This window comes from Cervus canadensis, chromosome 4 (assembly GCF_019320065.1).
Source record: "Cervus canadensis isolate Bull #8, Minnesota chromosome 4, ASM1932006v1, whole genome shotgun sequence".
Taxonomy (NCBI): Eukaryota; Metazoa; Chordata; class Mammalia; order Artiodactyla; family Cervidae; genus Cervus; species Cervus canadensis.
This window is the reverse complement of record NC_057389.1, coordinates 28,495,501-28,514,472: the sequence shown is the minus strand read 5'-3', so window position 1 is coordinate 28,514,472 and position 18,972 is coordinate 28,495,501. Positions and strand designations below refer to the sequence as shown.

The 18,972-nt window shown below is 35.8% G+C and overlaps 1 protein-coding gene across 4 annotated transcripts in view; it reads right to left on the bottom strand.

The window, feature by feature from the left end:
* The window catches only part of SSBP2 (single stranded DNA binding protein 2), a 297,991-nt gene that overhangs the window by 18,425 nt on the left and 260,594 nt on the right, over positions 1 to 18,972 (bottom strand). For all 4 annotated transcript variants that reach the window (XM_043464737.1, XM_043464734.1, XM_043464738.1 and 1 more), the window contains 3 exons: positions 7,973 to 8,008; positions 6,158 to 6,212; positions 2,694 to 2,764 (listed from right to left, as the gene is read on the bottom strand). In XM_043464737.1, the coding sequence (XP_043320672.1) occupies positions 2,694 to 2,764; positions 6,158 to 6,212; positions 7,973 to 8,008 (162 nt within the window). The remainder of the gene's footprint in view (positions 1 to 2,693; positions 2,765 to 6,157; positions 6,213 to 7,972; positions 8,009 to 18,972) is intronic.

Below are 18,972 nucleotides of genomic sequence, written 5' to 3'. Positions count from 1 at the left end.
AGATTATTTTCCTAGATTTTTTCCCCAGCTTTCTAGAATCTCTATCTGGACTGCTATTTTCCTTATTTCTTCTTGTCTATGTTCTGGATCTTCAAGCTAATCCTTATCCATATCCAAATTTTCCTTAAGATATCCTTAACCAGAAAGCACATATATTCCAGTGCAAATGAGAAGAGAAGTACTTTCTTCTATGCTGTTGACAAATTTTGCTATTATAAACCAGAGGTAATTCTTAAGAAGCTGTTAAAAGTATTGGCTTATTAATAAGAAGAACTGAACATTATACATTTTTTGTAGCAGACAATCTCTTGTTGTTCAAATGGACATAATAAATAATGTCATCTTGCAGGTTAAGTACATTTAGTGCCTTGGGGATAGCTGAATATACCGAAGTCGTCTTGGCAATCTCAACCACATCAGTTCAGTGACAATTAGGCATTCAACAGCAGTTATATTTAACATTTTTTTAAAAGTAGTATTACTTTATTTTCAAGTGAAACCTTACATTAGGAGCCTAGTACAACACATGGGTGAATAGATGTGCTGTGGTAGAGTAGGTGGTGGAAAAGTCCGTGACCTGCCGCTCAGTCTTTGCCTCAACTCCCTGGAATACTTCGGAGGAAGCTTAGACTCCACTTTGAAGACAGGCTATCTATAATCACCTTCTATTTACAGTGAAGATACTGAAAACACTTGTTCGTAAAATTTCTCATGCCCAAATAATTTCTTCCATGTTGTACGGTGCAGAATATTGAATGTGTGTGTGTGTGTGTGGTGTATATATGTCTATAGATGTTGTATGTATATGTGCCTATAGATGGGGTGGTGATGATTACTCATCAAGGAGGCTTTAAGGGAAAAAACTGCCTCAGCAGACATGCTGTATATCACCAACTCTGTGTGGAAATAACATGGCTTTCCATCACCATGCTCACACATATCACATGCTTATACATCTTCCCAGGGTGATGCCAATTCTGTTGCCTAAAAGCAAAGGTATGGATTGTTTTTTATTTTCCAGTAACAACTTGGAGTATATATGCCTCTAATGAGAGGTCAAAGAAATTAACTTTGAACTTACTGTTGTTTTTCAGCTTTTTTTTTTTCTTTTCCCAAAGCATAGTTTAGATCTGGGCTGAGAAACTGGTACCAGTGAGGCTCACAGCCTGCGATCCTCCTTGGTGTGGTCCTTTATCTGGCCATCACTGTGCTTTAAGCAACAGTGACTGTAGGTATGATGCTTCAAGCACAGAACACTGCAATCCGAGCCCTCAACAGGCATTGGCTTTTACTACCCATGGCTCAAATAAGTGATATTTGAAAGAATGACGTGCTCATCGTCTACGTCTTTTGAATCTCTTATCTTTGTAACAAGTGAGAGAACCAGAATGGAACACAGTTGTGTGGTATCAGTTCAGCTGCCTGCAGAAATGTCTTCAGTACCATATGCTCTTGGTTTCCTCCCTTATTCCTTCCCTTTCAAATATCAAGTTTTAAGATATGAAATTGCAGTATGAAGTGCTCTTCTATATTTGTGCTGCATTTCTGAAATGAACATTGTTCATGACTGTATTCAATGTTTTTAAAAGCTCTGTGAAAACACCTTTTAGACATTACTGACAGGAAATTGGTTTTTTTTTTTTTTCTGAAAAAGAATTTATTTGATTATATAAAGGGAATACTGGTAATTGAAGACAGTGCTGCTTAATAGAAATAAAATATGTAAAGTTCAAGTGTGAACTATGTAAGTAAACTTGGATTTAGTAGCAGCCATCTTTAAAAAGTAAACAGGTAAAGTTAATTTTAATAATTTTATTTAGTTATGTAAAATTATCATTTGAAAATAATCAATACAAAATTTTAACGAGATATTTTTTCGTAAAAGTCCTCAAAATCCAGGGTGTGTTTCATACTTGCAGAACATCTCAGTTTGGACTAGCCACATTTCAAGTACCATACCCCACTGGACAACTTAAAGTTTCCCTTTGTTGTCCTCACTGATAGGAAGCTCAATTATAATATTTCATCCCCAGTTTTTGGTATACTTTGGGGAATTCTTTATACATGTTTTGATTTTTCTTTAATTTGAGCTACCTTTTGTTCATATATATATATTAACTGTATTGTTATAAATATATTTTGTTAACATGTAGGTTTCATAGACCAATACCATTTTTCTGTAAGCGTTTGTAGAAAAATCACAACCATATGCCTTATTAAAAATGCCCAAATTCTTTCTGTAGAACTGCTTCAGTTCTATATTTAAACTCCAGATTTCAAAAATTTAAAGAAAAACAAGCATATTCAACTTCCTAATTTAGTTTTGAGTTTATCAGGAAAAAAACACAGCCACCTGAATAAATTAATGATGTGCAAAATGAGGTGATAATAAATGATTACACATTACCTGTCATCTTCAAATAGTCAATATAAATTATTAGATACTCAAAATAAGACCACATACCAACATTTTATAACTAAGTTCCATTTTACATTTACATTATACTAATATTAAATCTCTTGTTATGTATGTTATATATAATGTTTTTTCCAACCCAGAACACAGAATCTGATATTTTGATATCCAGTAAGGTCCTGGATAATAAAATACAAAGCCAGTATCAAGGAAAAGAAATGTACTTAGACTGAGTCTTCAAATACATTCCAACAATTTTTAAAAAAGGCATAGTTACATTAGGCCTGTTAGGTCCTGGAGGTACTGCATTCATTAAAGTATACATGTTGTCTCCAGAGTTGGTTGAATCTGAAACAAAATATTATTGATTTAATATCTTTCATTATAATTTATGCCCAAGTCATCACAAAATAATAATCAAAGATGATCTGGATACCTATATATATTAATAGCTGTACCACTTGACATAGTCATTACTGATGTTCAGAAACCGGTATCTGTAATCATTTTCTGACCCAGAAATTATCATTCTGAGGTCATAAATTAGGAATATTTACTTAATATATTAGGAATAATCATTTGAATAGTTCAGGTCAAAAGGAATATCACTTTAAAGGCTAAAAAATTAGAGTAAACTTTTCCTTCTTTAAAAACATGAAACTCTTTGACTTCTCTAAGCAATTTATATGAATACCTATAACAAGAGTCTCTTAAAATTCAGATTTAGCAAATTTTTAGTTATTATTTATTAATGTTTCTTAATAGACCAATTTAAAAAATTTATTTAGCTAATAATAAAAGCTGGTGGAATATCCTGTCTTACTTCCCAAAGAAAGAGATTAGAACAAGATGATACAACTGGAATGAAAATTCTCTTGCTTGAAGTAAAAGCCAGCTTTCACCAGTACAACTTCCAATAAAATTTTTTTCAGTCATTTTATTTTTGATTCATTATAATAAAAGTAACTGTAGTGTATATCCATATAAATACATGTAACATTTTACATTTCATGTCTATACTAGTCCTAATTAAGTCTCTGAGTATAGGTATTTCTAATGTATAGCCTAGAGTGAAACGCTTAATATTTTATATTTAGAAACTATTAGTTATAAAATGTTTTTCTATTTTCCCACAATTATATAGTTCTCTTAAATAAAATATTGTAGGCCTCTACTTTGAAAAAGTTATTTTACACTGATTTAAGGCAGAAGGTAAAAATCATTCTTATGGCAATAACTGTAGAGTGAGAAATGGGCAATTACTTTTCCTCTTATTTTGTGATTATTACACATCAATTTATTATTTTAGAGTAAGATACCATTTATTCTTTGTTTATAAACAGTGATCCATAATCCTAAGTATTATTTTTTACATCTAGATTAACACATCGTATTATTAAGAAAGTTGAAATGCCCACCTCTGGCTGACCTCTGTTTATACTAAGTAAGCTCCTAATCTACTTTTGTGGCCTTAAGTATTCTTAAATTTTTATGTATACTATACGCTTGTCAACTCAGGTTACTTTTTCTTTCCTGCATATGTGTATCCTTTTCCATCACCTTATTTTTGTTCTTTTTCCTCCAAGTGTTTTGCTACCCAGTCTCCACTTACTGAGATTACACTCTCATTCTTCAAGGCCTACTGCCGATGATACCTCTCTTCCAAGAAGTTTTACTTCCCCTGATACTTAAAAGTGTGTGAGTGCTCCTCCACCACTGAATTATGCTTTGCATTATAGTTAATATTTTGTCTTATTCTTCCCTCCAGCTTCAAATTAGGTTGGAAAGGGGCCATGTCTTGCTCATATTGTATACTATAGACAATAAATATCTGCTAACTTAGATTCAACTCATGGCATAAACTCTATCCCATAAAATCTTATCTTTCAGAAAAGCTGGGTTTGCTTTTTAAACATAGGAAAACTTCAAATGGCTTTTCACCTTTATTAGTCTTACTAATTTTAGTAATTAATTTGAAAGGAAAATGGACTGTATATTTTAAAATATGCAGAAAGAAAATTCATTGCTTTTAAGACCAATCAAAAGAATTTCATCTGAAAATGAAAAAACATTGAGGGAATAAGTTTGGTATTTTTTAGAAAATGTCTGATTTCTTTTTATATACAAAAAAACTATAGATATTCTGGCACCTATTTTTGGAGGCCGGGGCATACTGGCTTCATATTAGAGCACTGACTGATAAAGAATGAGTACATGAAAGAGCATGCAGAAAAGCCAGCAATACTGGTGGCAATTTTTGGCTTGAAAGGAAGAATTGATCAGATTACTTATCACCTGCGAAGTTTAGTGTCACTCCAAAAATTTTCTTTGAGTACTGCAAGTGAAATATTTGTTAATCATATGCTACCTTCATAAATTAAACCTTAACTTCACCAAAAGGAATGCAAACGTGGGCAAGATGTTCAATTCATATAATTCTATCTTCAATGAATTCTGTTTCACTTCACTGAAGATGTTCTGAGGACAGAGATCTATGAAATATTTATGATTCATTCCAAAGAGTTAGTGAAGCAAAGTAAAATTCTGAACCAATCAAATTTCTGCTTTTTCTAAATTAAGGTTTCAAAACTTAAAAATACTTATTGGTGTGATTAGTGATACTTAATTTCAAAGTTCTATATATCTTAGATTTCAACAAATTCATAAGATATGAATTTGAGTGCAACATAATAAAAATTGTTTTCTAATTATAAAAATTTCCCACATATTTCATTACCGAGAAGTTAAAACTGATAGTCTATTTCTTATCTACTTTGTAGATTTCAGTGTAATGTATTTAAAAATAATATTGCGATCACATTGTACTAAATCATGAACATTTATTTCTGTGTCATTAACAGTTCTTTGACAGTAATCTTAATGGCTAAAGTTTTAGTTCATAAAACATAAAAATTTAAAAATATCACTAAAATTGGATTAGGCATGAAAGTTGTTTCTAGTCCACTGCTGGCTATATCAGATGAGCATCACTGTACATGATTCTTGGGTTATACCACAAATCATTTCTAGTAGTAGGATTATGGAGTCAAATGGTGTGAACTTTTTCATAGCTCTTGCTACATGCTGCCAGGCATTTCTAAGAGGGCTGTACTATTAATATCACTAGGGGCCTCAAGACACAATACATTCACTAGTTTGTATTAAAGGCTCAAAGGAGAGAGGCATTTAAAATAATCATATTACATGATTCTAGGAATACTGAAGTATTTTAGTTTAAAAGATTAAACAACTTCCCCCATTACATAGTGGATTAGCTAACTAATAAATACCTACAGATGTGTAGGATAAATGATATTGATAGCACATCCACATGTATCTTAGATGCTAGATACAATGAGTCTGATTTGCTGTATTAAACCTGGTAGGTCCATGTATTTCATGTGTTACTTGTGCAGAAATTTTCTCAAGCTGTGAGATTTGGATCTTTTCCACAGTTTCAAGCAAATTTCTAGTCAGATAAAATTATTGGGCAATTCATACAGATCAACACAGTTTTCATTCTAGTTAAATCTGTTACCTATACAACAGAAGTGTTCTAAATGCTTAAAGTAATTGGAAAATAGTTACTGAAGAGCACTATTTCCTCCTCCTTGCTACCTCTACTCAACTTGTGAAACCGCCAACGAGATAAAGGATACTACTAACCTTCCCTCATAACAGTTTCTGTACTCTATTATTTTACTCTGAGAAATACCCGTGTGGCTCATTCAATTACAGTACCTGCTGGACTAGGCATGATGGGTGTTCCTGGTGGCCCTCCACCTCCGGGAGGACCCTAAATAAGTACACAAAATGTCAATGAAAATAAGGCATCGCATTTAACAATATAAGGAAAAACAGAAGTTAGACTTTATAACAATCCAATTTGAAAACAGCAGAGGCAATATATTTTCTCCATAATTTACTTTTTTTGAATGCACAATCATTTCACTGTTATGCAAAATATAATTTAGCTTAAATATACTGAGATTGTTTTGACAAGTTTCTCAAAACAGTGAGCCTGTAACACTGATTTATAATTCATGACTTAATCACATCAGGTATAATGAGGTTAAGGAGAAACGATTTAAGAGGGCCCTTACGAATCCATAAAATAGAAATAATTCATGTGTATTTGTATTTATAATTTAGTTTACTGTAATTTTCTTATATTTTGTATCATTGGTTTTTATAGGCAATTGAAAACCAAAATATATATTTTAAAAATATATTGATGCTATTTCTTCTGTCAGTCTCAACTACAACATCTCTGATGCACTGTACCTTCAGCCATCACATCAATTAGAAATAAGAGGTAATGCTAACTAATGTAGAGGGTTCCTAAGGCTGTAGGTACACAATCAATTTGAAAGGTTAATTCAGTTATTCACACAATCAAAATGGATAATTCAGGCAATGAGTTTTAGAATTTTCAGAGGGACATAGTCAAATTAACCCTTAAACAGCTGGATTTTTGTTTCATTCTGAGTGCACAGACATAGTCCACTAATTATTCCAAATAATACATGTATTGCTATTTACTAAACAGCTTAAATTTACTTTTAAATAAGTCAAATTTATAATTTCATAAAACTATATATGAAGCTTATTTTTAATTGACTTTAAGAATAAATAGGTTGTACCCAAACTTTTTAACTTTCATTTTGGTTTCATGGAGAACATGAAAAAAGTTACTTTCTTAGTTTCTATAACTTAAGGGAATTCTGAGCACTAAGTTCACAGGTCCAAAACTGTGTGTTTTTCACTGTGCTCACAGAACACTGTTTCCATGGAAAGTAAAACTGATCAATTGATATTGATCTTCCAAAGTACTCTTTTTTCCTACTCTGGTTAACCACTGCCTATGAAAATTTCCTTGGGAAAGATTTTCCGTTTTACCATTTATTCCTGCTTCTCTGCTAAACAGTATAACAAATTATCTCCTGTGATGGCCTTTAGATGCAGCAAGGGTTATAATGTGATGATGGTTAAAAGGTCATTTGTAAGTTCAAGAGATCATGTAAAAACTGCTGATTCAACAGATATAAATCATTGGAAATTTTTAACATGTACAAAATGATAAGTGCTCTCGATTTCTAACAATCAAAATTAACACCTCTCTCCCAAATTACTAGTCATTATTCTACTATTGGATTCTCTTTGTGATTGGGAGAAACTTTAATGTCTTCTTAGACTCTGTGTATGGCAACGGGGTGGTGCAGGAGTGTAGATTATGAAGAACTGCAAATTCAAGCATATCATTGTGTAACTGGGGGTGCTTCTTCATGATTGGACAGGGTATTGTACTGGCTTACAGAAACATATGCTGAAGTAAAACACAGTACTCAGGGCAATTTTGGCCAGATTGATAACTGCTTCACTAATGAACATCAACATATGTACTGAGGTTGGCAGACGAAACAACTCAATACAAATCAGATGTTCACTTCTTGGCCAATACACAGGGGCTCTTCTTAACATCTGGACAACTATTTCATTGCCCAAATAAAACGTAACATCAATTCTTATGAGCAAACAAAACCCAAATGTACTTACTACATAATTCCCAGGAGATGCTGAGGAGTATGGTATCTGGAACATGAACAGAAGAAAAAACAGACATATTCTGATTCGTGTGGCAGTAAGGAGACTGACCTAAAATGAACCTGTTTTCTAACTTTTATCAAGTTCTAAAATTTATCACAAAGGATAATAAAGGATAAAAGCATTTATATATGTCTGAGTGCTAGAAAACTGAATAAAATGCAGAACTATCTTGAATTTATTAAAAAAGGGAAAGGATATTAGTCAAGAAGAATTTAGACAGAATTACAGTTTCAAGTTATATTGCTTTCAGGGCAGTTGTACTCACTGCTTGATACTAGTGATACTTACTCTATTATTAGAAAGATATATATCTGTGCAGCTAAAAACCAGAAACCAGAATTCTTCAAATTAGTAGACTTTACAGATGCAATTTCTAATTTATGTGCATCTGGGATACATTATTTTTTTAGAGACAGGTTTCAGGCTACTATATTCACGCAGTATGGGTCAATACTTGATATATAAACTTCACTGTTTCCCCTTTTCCTTTCTAACTAGCTTCATAGAAAACAATATAATGAATGCAAAATATTTTGCTAATTTAAGTCTATGAGCACTACTAATTTGTGGGCATCAAATATGGGTAACATATTCCTTCGTTCCCTTCAAATCAAGCTCTTAACCAAGCTCTTCTCTAGAGGTTAGAAGGTATTAATATGACATTGCTATGAAAATTTATGAAAACTGAAAACAAATATTTAAAAATAACTCCTGAAGTGTGGATATTAATAGAGAAGTTGATCCAAATATTCTTTTTTTAACACAAGCTCCCTAGCTTACATCTTTCATCTTCTGCACATCCAGAAGAGATATTTTTGCCTTATTCTGAAAAAAGCCAGTAAATTACTATCTTCTTGGAGTAAGACAGCCAGGGCCAAAATAGGACCTTAAGAATGGTGAAAAGATTATACTGCCTGTACCTAAATGCTCCCTCTGCATCAATACCTCCCGTCTAATTAAACATAAAAATAATATGAAAGCATAAAGCAGAAAGACAATAAAGCTATACTTTTTCTAATGATTTTAATATTCAGTTATTTGAAAACCCTCTCCTCATTGTTTGGCGTCCTTGCTCGGCTTTAAGCCCAGGCCACAGGCGTCTGAGCCTCTGCTTGGGCCACTTACTGTGTAACTCAGCACCGCACACGGCCGTCACTGGAGTGCTCAGCATCGTGAGTGGTGAGGATTATGTCTGTGAGCATCAGGATCGCTATGGCACTGTACATTTACTCGACTAGGTGAATGAATACAGCTTTGCCCTCTTGGGTCTTTTGCAGTTCGTGATCAATCATCCATCCTCTGCTAATTATTTTAAATATGTGTACCTGCTGTCTCCAAATCACCAACTTATCTGCTGGCTCTGGTTTTCATCTCCTTATAACTTGAACATCAAGTTCATGTTCTTCTGTCTCTGTTGCCTACTGTCATCCTTAACCAACTTCAAGATATGATCTAACAACTCCAATATTCTTGCCTTGAGAATCCCATGTGTCCATGGGAGACTGGCGGGCTACAGTCCATGCAGTCACACAAGAGTCAGACATGACTTAGCGACTAAAAAAACCACTCTTTAGATGTTAAGGATACACACCCACTGCCTTTACTTGACAGAAATACCCTCCCCGCATCCTTCCCCCCAGCCCAGTTTTTTTCCATATATGAGCATGACTACATCCTAAAAGTTTTTGCGCAGAGATCTAAGATCTAAATAACTTTCCTGACTTGACATCTTTCTTGTTCTTCATGACATTCAAAAACAACATTCTATATTCTAACCAGAATCTTATCCCACCACAATTCCAGCATCTTCTTTCTCTCTCTAATATCGTAAATTCATTATCCTGAAGTCTACTTTGTTAATTCCCAACTCTTTGATCATCCTCTAGCCAACTTTTCTGTTTTATAGTAGAGAGTGTCTGGCAAGGAACACAAAACAGGGTTGACAAGGCCCAACACATGATCATGTTCTCCAGCTTCAGCCTAGTTTTCACTAACATCTGGAAGCATTTTGGCTCAGCTGTTATGGAAGCCCCAGAGTATTCTAGAGGTGTGCCAGTAAACTTGAGGGGAAAACTCCCAATCTGTAGTATATGCCAATTTATGCTGTGTAAATATTCCTATAAGGCAGATTTCAAGCTACCAATGATTTTAACAGTCAGCTGACAAAGTTCCTGAATTTATAACAACTGACTTTTTTGAACTGGCCCTTATTGGTGAGTTATCCTGAGTTACTACTTTGTCCTTTGGGCATGCATTAAAGCCATCAAATTCTTGCTATGCCTTCATCGTCAACTGAACACTTCATTATTTAGAGATTTAAAATTTCATCCATTCATCTCAGGTAAGGGGAAAAGAAGTCTTTATTTCCAAAGTTAGCCCCTCTTGAACATCCCATTCTCCTAAGTTCTAACTTCTCCCTCTTCATGGTTTCTTCAAACACCATTAAATATAATAAACATTTAAAAATACTTTAAAAAGTTTGTTACCCGCTCCAGTTCAATTTCTTTCCATTTTGGCCCTGTCAAACTCCTGGACTCACTGTTTTCTACCTCATAGTCCTTACCTTCATTCAGAAAAAAGGAGCATTTGGGCTCTTATCCCTAGCACTTTATGGAACTTGAACTCTTGTAAATAACAGCAGTGTCCATCAGCCTAGTCTGAGAAACTAAATACAACAATGATAGTAGCAGTACTATGTGGGTACGGAAGATGTATTTGAGCTGGGAAGCTGGTACTTAGAGTGGGGGTCCATTACAAGGACAAAGAGAAGGATCAGCATTTAATAAAGAAATGTGAAAGTACTACACAGTTTATTAGGGAAATGGTATGTAATTTTACAGTTGTTGCAGTGTGGGACTTAAAGGTGATTGCAGTAAATGATGAGGCTACATGGTCAGACTAAATTTATGCTGTTGGAAACAGCAGGTTTTGAGAGACATGTTCAAATTTATGTGTTTTAGTAAGATAACTCTACAGGCATGATGGAGCAAGAATACAAGTTAGAAGAATATTGCAAAAAGTCTAGGCAAGAGATGATAAAAAGTGTTCTAGGCAATGCTGATTAAGATAAGTAGGGATAAGAGAATTTGACAGGCTCTTTGCAAATGTACTCTGCAGGGCTTGGGGACAAACTGGGTGAGAAGTTAAGGAAACTCCTAGGTTTCCAACATGCTGACTGGGTGGTTGACGGTGCTACTAATTCACATAAAAGGAATTTAGGAAGCAGGGGACAAGTTTGGGGAATGTCTGATGTATTCAAAAGCTCTAGTAGACACTGAGTTAGAACTGATCAACAGATATTTAGAAATAGTGGTTAAGAACTCATTCGAGATCAGGACTACAGGTAAAGTTTCAATTAAATAAATCCCCATTGTGTGCTATGCACAATACTTAATATAGGATTTGATTATGTTTAGTGTTAGTTGAAAACATTAAACTGAAAAAAAGCCCAAGATTGGAATTAAAGAACATTACCAATTAAAAAAGGGTAGATAATGGTATACTAATGCATATACATGGAATCTAGAAAGATGGTACCAAAGAATTTATTTGCAGGGCAGCAATGGAGAAGGAGACATAGAGAACAGACTTAAGGACATGGGGAGAGAGGAGGAGAGGGTGAGATGTATGGAGAGAATAACATGGAAAGTTACATTACCATATGTAAAATAGATAGCCAAGGGGAATTTGCTGTCTGGCTCAGGAAACTCAAACAGGGGCCCTGTATCAACCTGGAGGGAGGGGTAGGATGGGGAGGGAGATGGGAGGGAGCTTCAAAAGGGAGGGGATATATGTATACCTATGGCTGATTCATGCTGAGGTTTGACAGAAAACAACAACATTCTGCACAGTATCCTTCAATTAAAAAATAAACTGACTTTAAAAAAGGGTAGATTAAAAAAAAAAAAGGTAGATAATGTGACTGGAGGAAAACCTGGAGAAAATATTCTATAAAATGTCAAGGTAGACTTTTAAGAAGCAAGAAGCGGGGAGCAGGTTGGCTAGGAAATGCGTACACTGGGATTGCTTTTGAGCCTTACTGGGCTTGTCTTTCAACGTTTCTGTGACACGCCTAAGAAGGAATAATACAAAGGAATATGCTAGTACAAATATGGAAGAAAACATTACTTAAATGAAGAAAAAAAATTAACAGACATTTAAAACAAAACCAAGGTGTCGAATATTTCAAAGTTCAGGTATGATGACAGAAAATAAGTCCTTAGTTTTGGTAAGTGGAAGATCACTAGTAACCTTCAAGTACTTTTCAAAGGAACTGAAACAGTTGAGAAGTTTAATCAATTTTCGTCCATCACCTGCTATATTTCTGGCATCACACTACTGCACAGGAATGAAAAGGACGAATATCAAGGAATTCATGGCCCAGTAGAATGGTGGTGACAGAGTCAGTGTGGGAGACGCAGGACTGTGGTTTGACACTGATGAAGGGTTGAGAGAAGTCGTCTCTTAGTTATCCCTTCCAACTCCAGAAGAGAGAAAGACTGGGGGTTTTAAGGTTGTCCAGGGATTTGTTAATTGGCACACTGTTAGGGAAAGTTCCAGCCAATGGAAAGGGATAGATGAAGACTCCTTTAAAAAATGAAACAGCAAGATATGTAGAAACATTAAGAGGTGGGATAAAGAGACCAGACCAAATGGCTAGCATTGAGAAGAACATTACTAAGACAAGAGGAAAGAAATATGATTCAAGGTCTGGTCTGATAATACTGAAGTATAGAATTTGAAGAAATGTGAGTCTAATGTTTACTTATTTTTTTTTTCCACCATAAAATAAGAGACACGTTTAGCTGATAGAAAAGGGGCCAAGACAAGGAATGTAGGAAGGGCATGTGACTAAGGAAAAATAAAAAACTGCTGGTCACACATCAGTGGGGACTCAGCAGAGGTTGAACGTTATAGATTCAAATTATAATGCATTAAGCACAATTACTGAAACACACATTAGGCATTGTAGAAGAATCAAAGGTGGTACTTTACGAATTCTTGAAATTTAACATTCCAAAAACAAAGCTCACTGCCTACCCACTAAGCCTGCATTTTCCCCTATGTCCTTATTTCACTCTGTGGTACTCCCATCCTCCTTGATGTTGTTGCTGGGTTGCTACATCATATCCAACTCTTTGTGAACCCATGGACTGCAGCATGCCAGGTTCCTCTGTTCACTATCTTCCAGAGTTTGCTCAAATTCATGCCCATTGAGTTGGTGATGCTCTCTAACCATCTCATCCTCTGCTACCCCCTTCTCCTTCAGCCTTCAATCTTTCCCAGTATCAGGGGCTTTTCCAGTGACTCTTTGCATCAGGTGACCAGAATATTGGAGCTTCAGCATCAGTCCTTCCAATGAATACTCAGGGTTGATTTCTTTTAGGATTGACTGGTTTGATCTCCTTGCAGTCCAAAGGACTCTCAAAAGTCTTCTCCAACACCATAATCCAAAAGCGTTAATTCTTTGGTGCTCAGCCCTTTTTACGGGCTGAGCATATACATCTGTATATGACTACTGGAAAAGCTTTTATAGTTTTGATTATATGGACCTTTGTTGGCAAAGTGATGTCTCTGCTTTTAAACATGCTGTCTAGGTTTGTCATAGCTTTTCTTCCAAGGAGCAAGAGTCTTTTAATTTCATGGCTACAGTCACTGTCTGCAGTGATTTTGGAGCCCAAGAAAATAAAATCTGTCACTGTTTCCACTTTCCCACCTTCTATTTGCCATGAAATGATGGGACTGGATGCCATGATCTTAGTTTTTTGAAAGCTGAGTTTTAAGCCAGCTTTTTCACTCTCTTCTTTCACCTTCATCAAGAGACTCTTTAGTTCCTCTTTGCTTTCTTCAATTAGAGTGGTATTATCTGCATATCTGAGGTTGTTGGTATTTCTCCTGGCAATCTTGATTCCAGCTTGTGAGTCATGCAGCCCAGCATTTGGCAGGATGTACCCTGCATATAAGTTAAATAGGCAGGGTGACAATATACAGCATGATTGTACTCTTTTCCCAATTTTTAACCAGTCCATAATTCCATGTCCAGTTCTAACTGTTGCTTCTTGATCTGCATACCGGTTTCTAAGGAGACAGGTGTAAGGTGATCTGGTATTCCCATCTCTTTAAGATTTTTCCACAGTTTGTTGTGATCCACACAGTCAAAGACTTCAGAATAGTCAATGAAGCAGAACTAATGTTTTTCTGGAATTCCCTTGCTCTCTCCATGATCCAATGAATGTTGGCAACTTGACTTCTGGTTCTTCTGCCTTTTCTAATCCCAGCTTGCACATATGGAAGTTCTCAGTTTTTGTACTGTTGAAGCCTAGCTTGAAGGATTTTGAGCATAACATTAATAGGATGTGAGATGACTGCAATTATATGGTAGCTTGAATATTCTTTGGCAATGCTCTTCTTTGGGAATGGGATGAAAACTGACCTTTTCCAGTCCTGTGGCCTCTGCTGAGTTTTCAAAATTTGCTGACATAGTGAGTGCACCACTTTAACAGCATCATCTTTTAGGATTTGAAATAGCTCAGCTGGAATTCTGTCATCTCTATTAACTTTGTTTGCAGTCATGCTTCCTAAGGCCCACTTCACACTTCAGGATATCTGGCTCTAGGTGAGCAACCACACCATCATAATTATCTGGGTCATTAAGACCTTTTTTATATAGTTCTGTGCATTCTTGCCACCTCTTCTTAATTTTCTTTTGTTCTGTTAGGTCCCTACTGTTTCTGTCCTTTATCATGCCCATCCTTGTTTGAAATGTTCTCTTGACATCTCCATTTTTTTCCAATCTCTTTCCAAGAGCGCTCTAATCTTTCCCATTCTATTGTTTTCCTCTATTTCTTTGCACTGTTCATTGAAGAAGTTCTTCTTATCTGTCTTTGCTATTCTTTGGAATCTGCATTCAAGTGGGTATATCTTTACCTGAAAACTAGTCTCAAAGACCTGAAATCACCTTCATTTCTTTATCCTCAAATCCAACAATCACCAGGTATTTTTGATTACAGGGGTGCCATTTTTATCTCCTCCATCCTTTCTCCACTCTTCTACCTCAGACTCTGACAACATTTTGTAAGGCCCGTTACTCTACTCCTCTAATATTGTTTCTCTATGTATCCATTTTATATAATATCATCCTAAAACACAACTCTGTTCCACATAGATGATAATTCCAGATTTTCAGCATTCAAAGCCCTGAACACATCATGGTCCATTTTTCTTTTTCCAGCTTTGCTGCCTTCTGTGCTTGCCAAAGCTATGTTCTAGCCACTAAGAATCTAATATTTTTTTCCTCACACATTTCCTGCAATTCCTCTTCTCTTTACTTTTGTCCAGGCTTTTCTCCACCTCCAGTGACTAGAATTTCCCCAACATACTTAATCTTTTCCCTCCACCCTGCCCCCACATACTGTACAAAATATCCATTAAGATGAAAATGCAGATGTAGAAGATATGTAAGACCAGAGAGCTAGGAGATCAGAATCACAGAACTACACAAATCTCATATTTGACAGGTAATAAAAATTAAGGCCATATGTTTGTCTGGTTAAACTAGACAGAAAATTCAAGAGATGTGATGACAATCCAAAAATCCTGAAATTTTCTGACTCCTAGTATTTATGACTGGTGCCATGGCAGGTGAATGGCAGAATACCTAGAGTTTTTCTTTGGCTTTATTAAAAAAATGATTAGCTAAGTAGCTTAACATTTTAGCTAAGGAGTTTTCATCAACTGTGAAATTCAAAACTACCTTATTGCACCGAAATTCAGTTCACTAGAAACGAGGGAGGGAAACATTCTCTGTTTCACTAAAGTTGAAAATGTTCTTTATTTTTTTAGTGCTCTTTAAAAAAAAAAGGAGCTTCTATTTTTAATAGGGCAAAGCTCCTATTTGGAGTAAAATATCTGTATTTCTCTTAGGCTTGATCACTCTAGTAGATCCTCATTTTTCCTTACAGGAGTTTTCTCTGTTTCCTATCAAGTTAGTGAGTTGATGAATACAGTGCTGTACTGATCATCTGTTGTTTCTGCTCAGCCCCTCCGCTGCCAATTGTTCCTTCCATTTTCTCTGACCCACATCTCCCTTCCTTTTCTCTGTGGTTCAGGTGGGGCTCAGGGGGTTGAGGGCATGACCCAGGCCTGGTGGATGGAGCATTGTACCCCCGGTTCATAACTGGTTCATGAATAAGCCTATGTATCCAAGCTAAGCAAATCTACCTCAGTCAGTTACTCCCAGTACCTGTGCTTAACTGATCAGAGTTGTGCTCTTTTGTGTTTAACGGAGCTGTGATGATACAAATGTGGAGCTTCACACAGCCTTCTTGCCAGACTCACGGAACAAGGGTAAGCGATGAATAGGGACAGGCTCCTGATGATGTTATTTGAACCCCTGGAGCCAAACGTGTCCCCTAGCAAATTTATATCTGGACTTTTCAGATACATAATCCAGTAGTAGTCTCTTTCAGTATGAGCCTAGTTAGGTTGGTACATATAATCCAAAGTATCTCCTGACAAAGCTAATTCAGGCATTTTTGATGAAAGTGCTTGCTACTTGATTAGAACTTATTTTACAGTTCAGCTCAAATGTACAGTTCTTTGTGAAAAACATAAAAAGTAAAAAGGTTGGCAGACTTGTAAGTTTCCAAGTAAGAATTAGAGGCCAACACTGTTATACTCAGCATAAGGGAAGTTAAAAGTAGAAATCATATTCTTATCTGAATTAAAAATAGAAATTTAAAAAATAATTTTATTTAGTTTTGGCTGCATTGAGTCTTTGCTGCTTAGTGCAAGCTTTCTCTGGTTTCGGTGAGTGGGGGCTACTCTTCGTTGAGGCGTGTGGGCTTCTCATTGCGGCGACTTCTCTTCTTGAGGAGTACGGAGACTCTCGGTGTGTGGGGTTTGGTGGCGGTAGCACATGGGCTCAGTAGTTGTGGCTCGCAGGTTCTAGAGTTTCAGGATCGGCAGTTGGTTGCAGGGGTTTGGTTGCTCCTCAGTATGTGGACTCTTCCTGGACCAGGGACTGAACCCATGTCCCCTGAGTTGGCTGGCAGATTCTTATCCACTGTGCCACCAGGTAAGTCCCATAAATTTGTTTTTAAAAATGTTTCTCCTGCTGCCATGTAAAGGAGTGCCAAAATATTTTTGTTTGAAACATGTATGACAAACCTATGTAAAGATATAGATTACCCAGATAAATAAATTTATTGTGGATAATGGTAGGCAGACTTCTTATTTTCAGAGAAGTGAATAATAAACATGGAAAGCAGAAAGTCTAGAATGAACCCTGTTGTGTTGAATTACAGTTGAAGCACCAGTGTGCACTCATGGTTTTTTTGCTTTTAAATTTTATTGGATTTTAGCTGATTTATAGTAGTGTTAGTTTCAAGTGTACGGCAAAGTGATTCAGTTATACATACACATATATTCATTCTTTTACAGATTCTTCTCTCATATAAGTTATCACAGAATACTGAGTAGAGTTTTCTTGGTATATAGTAGGTCCTTGTTGATTATCTATCCTGTATATAGTAGCATGTGTATGTTATTCTCAAGCTCCTGATTTATCCCTCTCTTCCACATTCTCCCACTTTGGGAATCATAAGTTTGTTTTCAATATCTGGGAATCTGTTTCTGTTTTGTAAATAAGTTGATTTGTATCATTTAAAAAATCAGATTCCACATATGGGTGATATCATATGATTTTTTTTTGGTCTGATTTAGCATGTTAATCTCTAGATGCATTCATGCTGCCACAAATGGCATTATTTCTTTTTTTTTTTAATGGCTGAGTAATATATCATTGTGAAAGACTGAAGGCAGCAGAAGGAGGGAACCACAAAGGATGAGATGGTTGGATGGCATCACTGACTCAATGGACATGAGTTTGGGTAAACTCTGGGAGTTGGTGATGGATATGGAGGCCTGGCGTGCTGCAGTCCATGTGGTCGTAAAAGAGTCAGACACGACTGAGTGACTGAACTGAACTGAATATATCATTGCATATACACAGCACATCGTCTTTATCCATTCATCTTTTGATGGACGCTTAGGTTGCTTCCATGTCTTGGCTAATTGTAAACAGAGCTGCAGCGCGTACTCCTGGTTTTAATATGGATAGATACAGAAAGATACAGATGTATGTGGCTATATGTATGTGTGTGTGTATATATACATCTGTATCTGTTGGTTGAGACGGCTAGAAGCTAGGTCACACCAATGGGTTCTAAACACCACTCTCCACTAAAAGGAACCAAGCACCCTTATATAAATGGCTATTATCAGGGTTAAGGCTGGGAAAATATGAGCTTCAAAATGCTCCAAGCGTAACAGGGACATGTCAAAAGGACAAATGACCCAACTTGAAGGGGTTCTAACTGGACAAATCTGAAATGATTTTTTTTTTAAAAAGCAAAACCCTTTGGACAAAGCAAGAATCCACAAGTACATCAGATATACATGAATGATTGGAGAAGAAAGAAAAACTCATCTAGTAAAGAGTCAAGTAATAAGTAGAGAAGGAAAGATAGAAAATAGCCATTTGGCAACCAACATAGTGAAAAGATGATTCAGAAGAGAATTATCAATGGATACAAAAAGCAGCAGATTAAAGTATGATATTTATGATAGTGTCGAAGTATGTCTCACAAACAGATAATTATAAAGGGAAAAACAATAATTTAACAGTGGAGAAACGTAACAAGCACCACCTTAACTAAGTCATTGAAGTTAATATAAGTAACACAAATAATAGACAATTACCATCACACACCTCCTGAAATGATGCACTGAGAAAAACACAAAATTACTTCTGGGGATTCCTGATAAATATATATAACCTGAGTCTAATTGTGAGGAAACATCCACCAAGACCAAATTATGGGACATTGTACAAAATAACTTGCCTTGTGCTCAACAAAACTCCAAGGGTAAAAAAGACAAAGGAACTG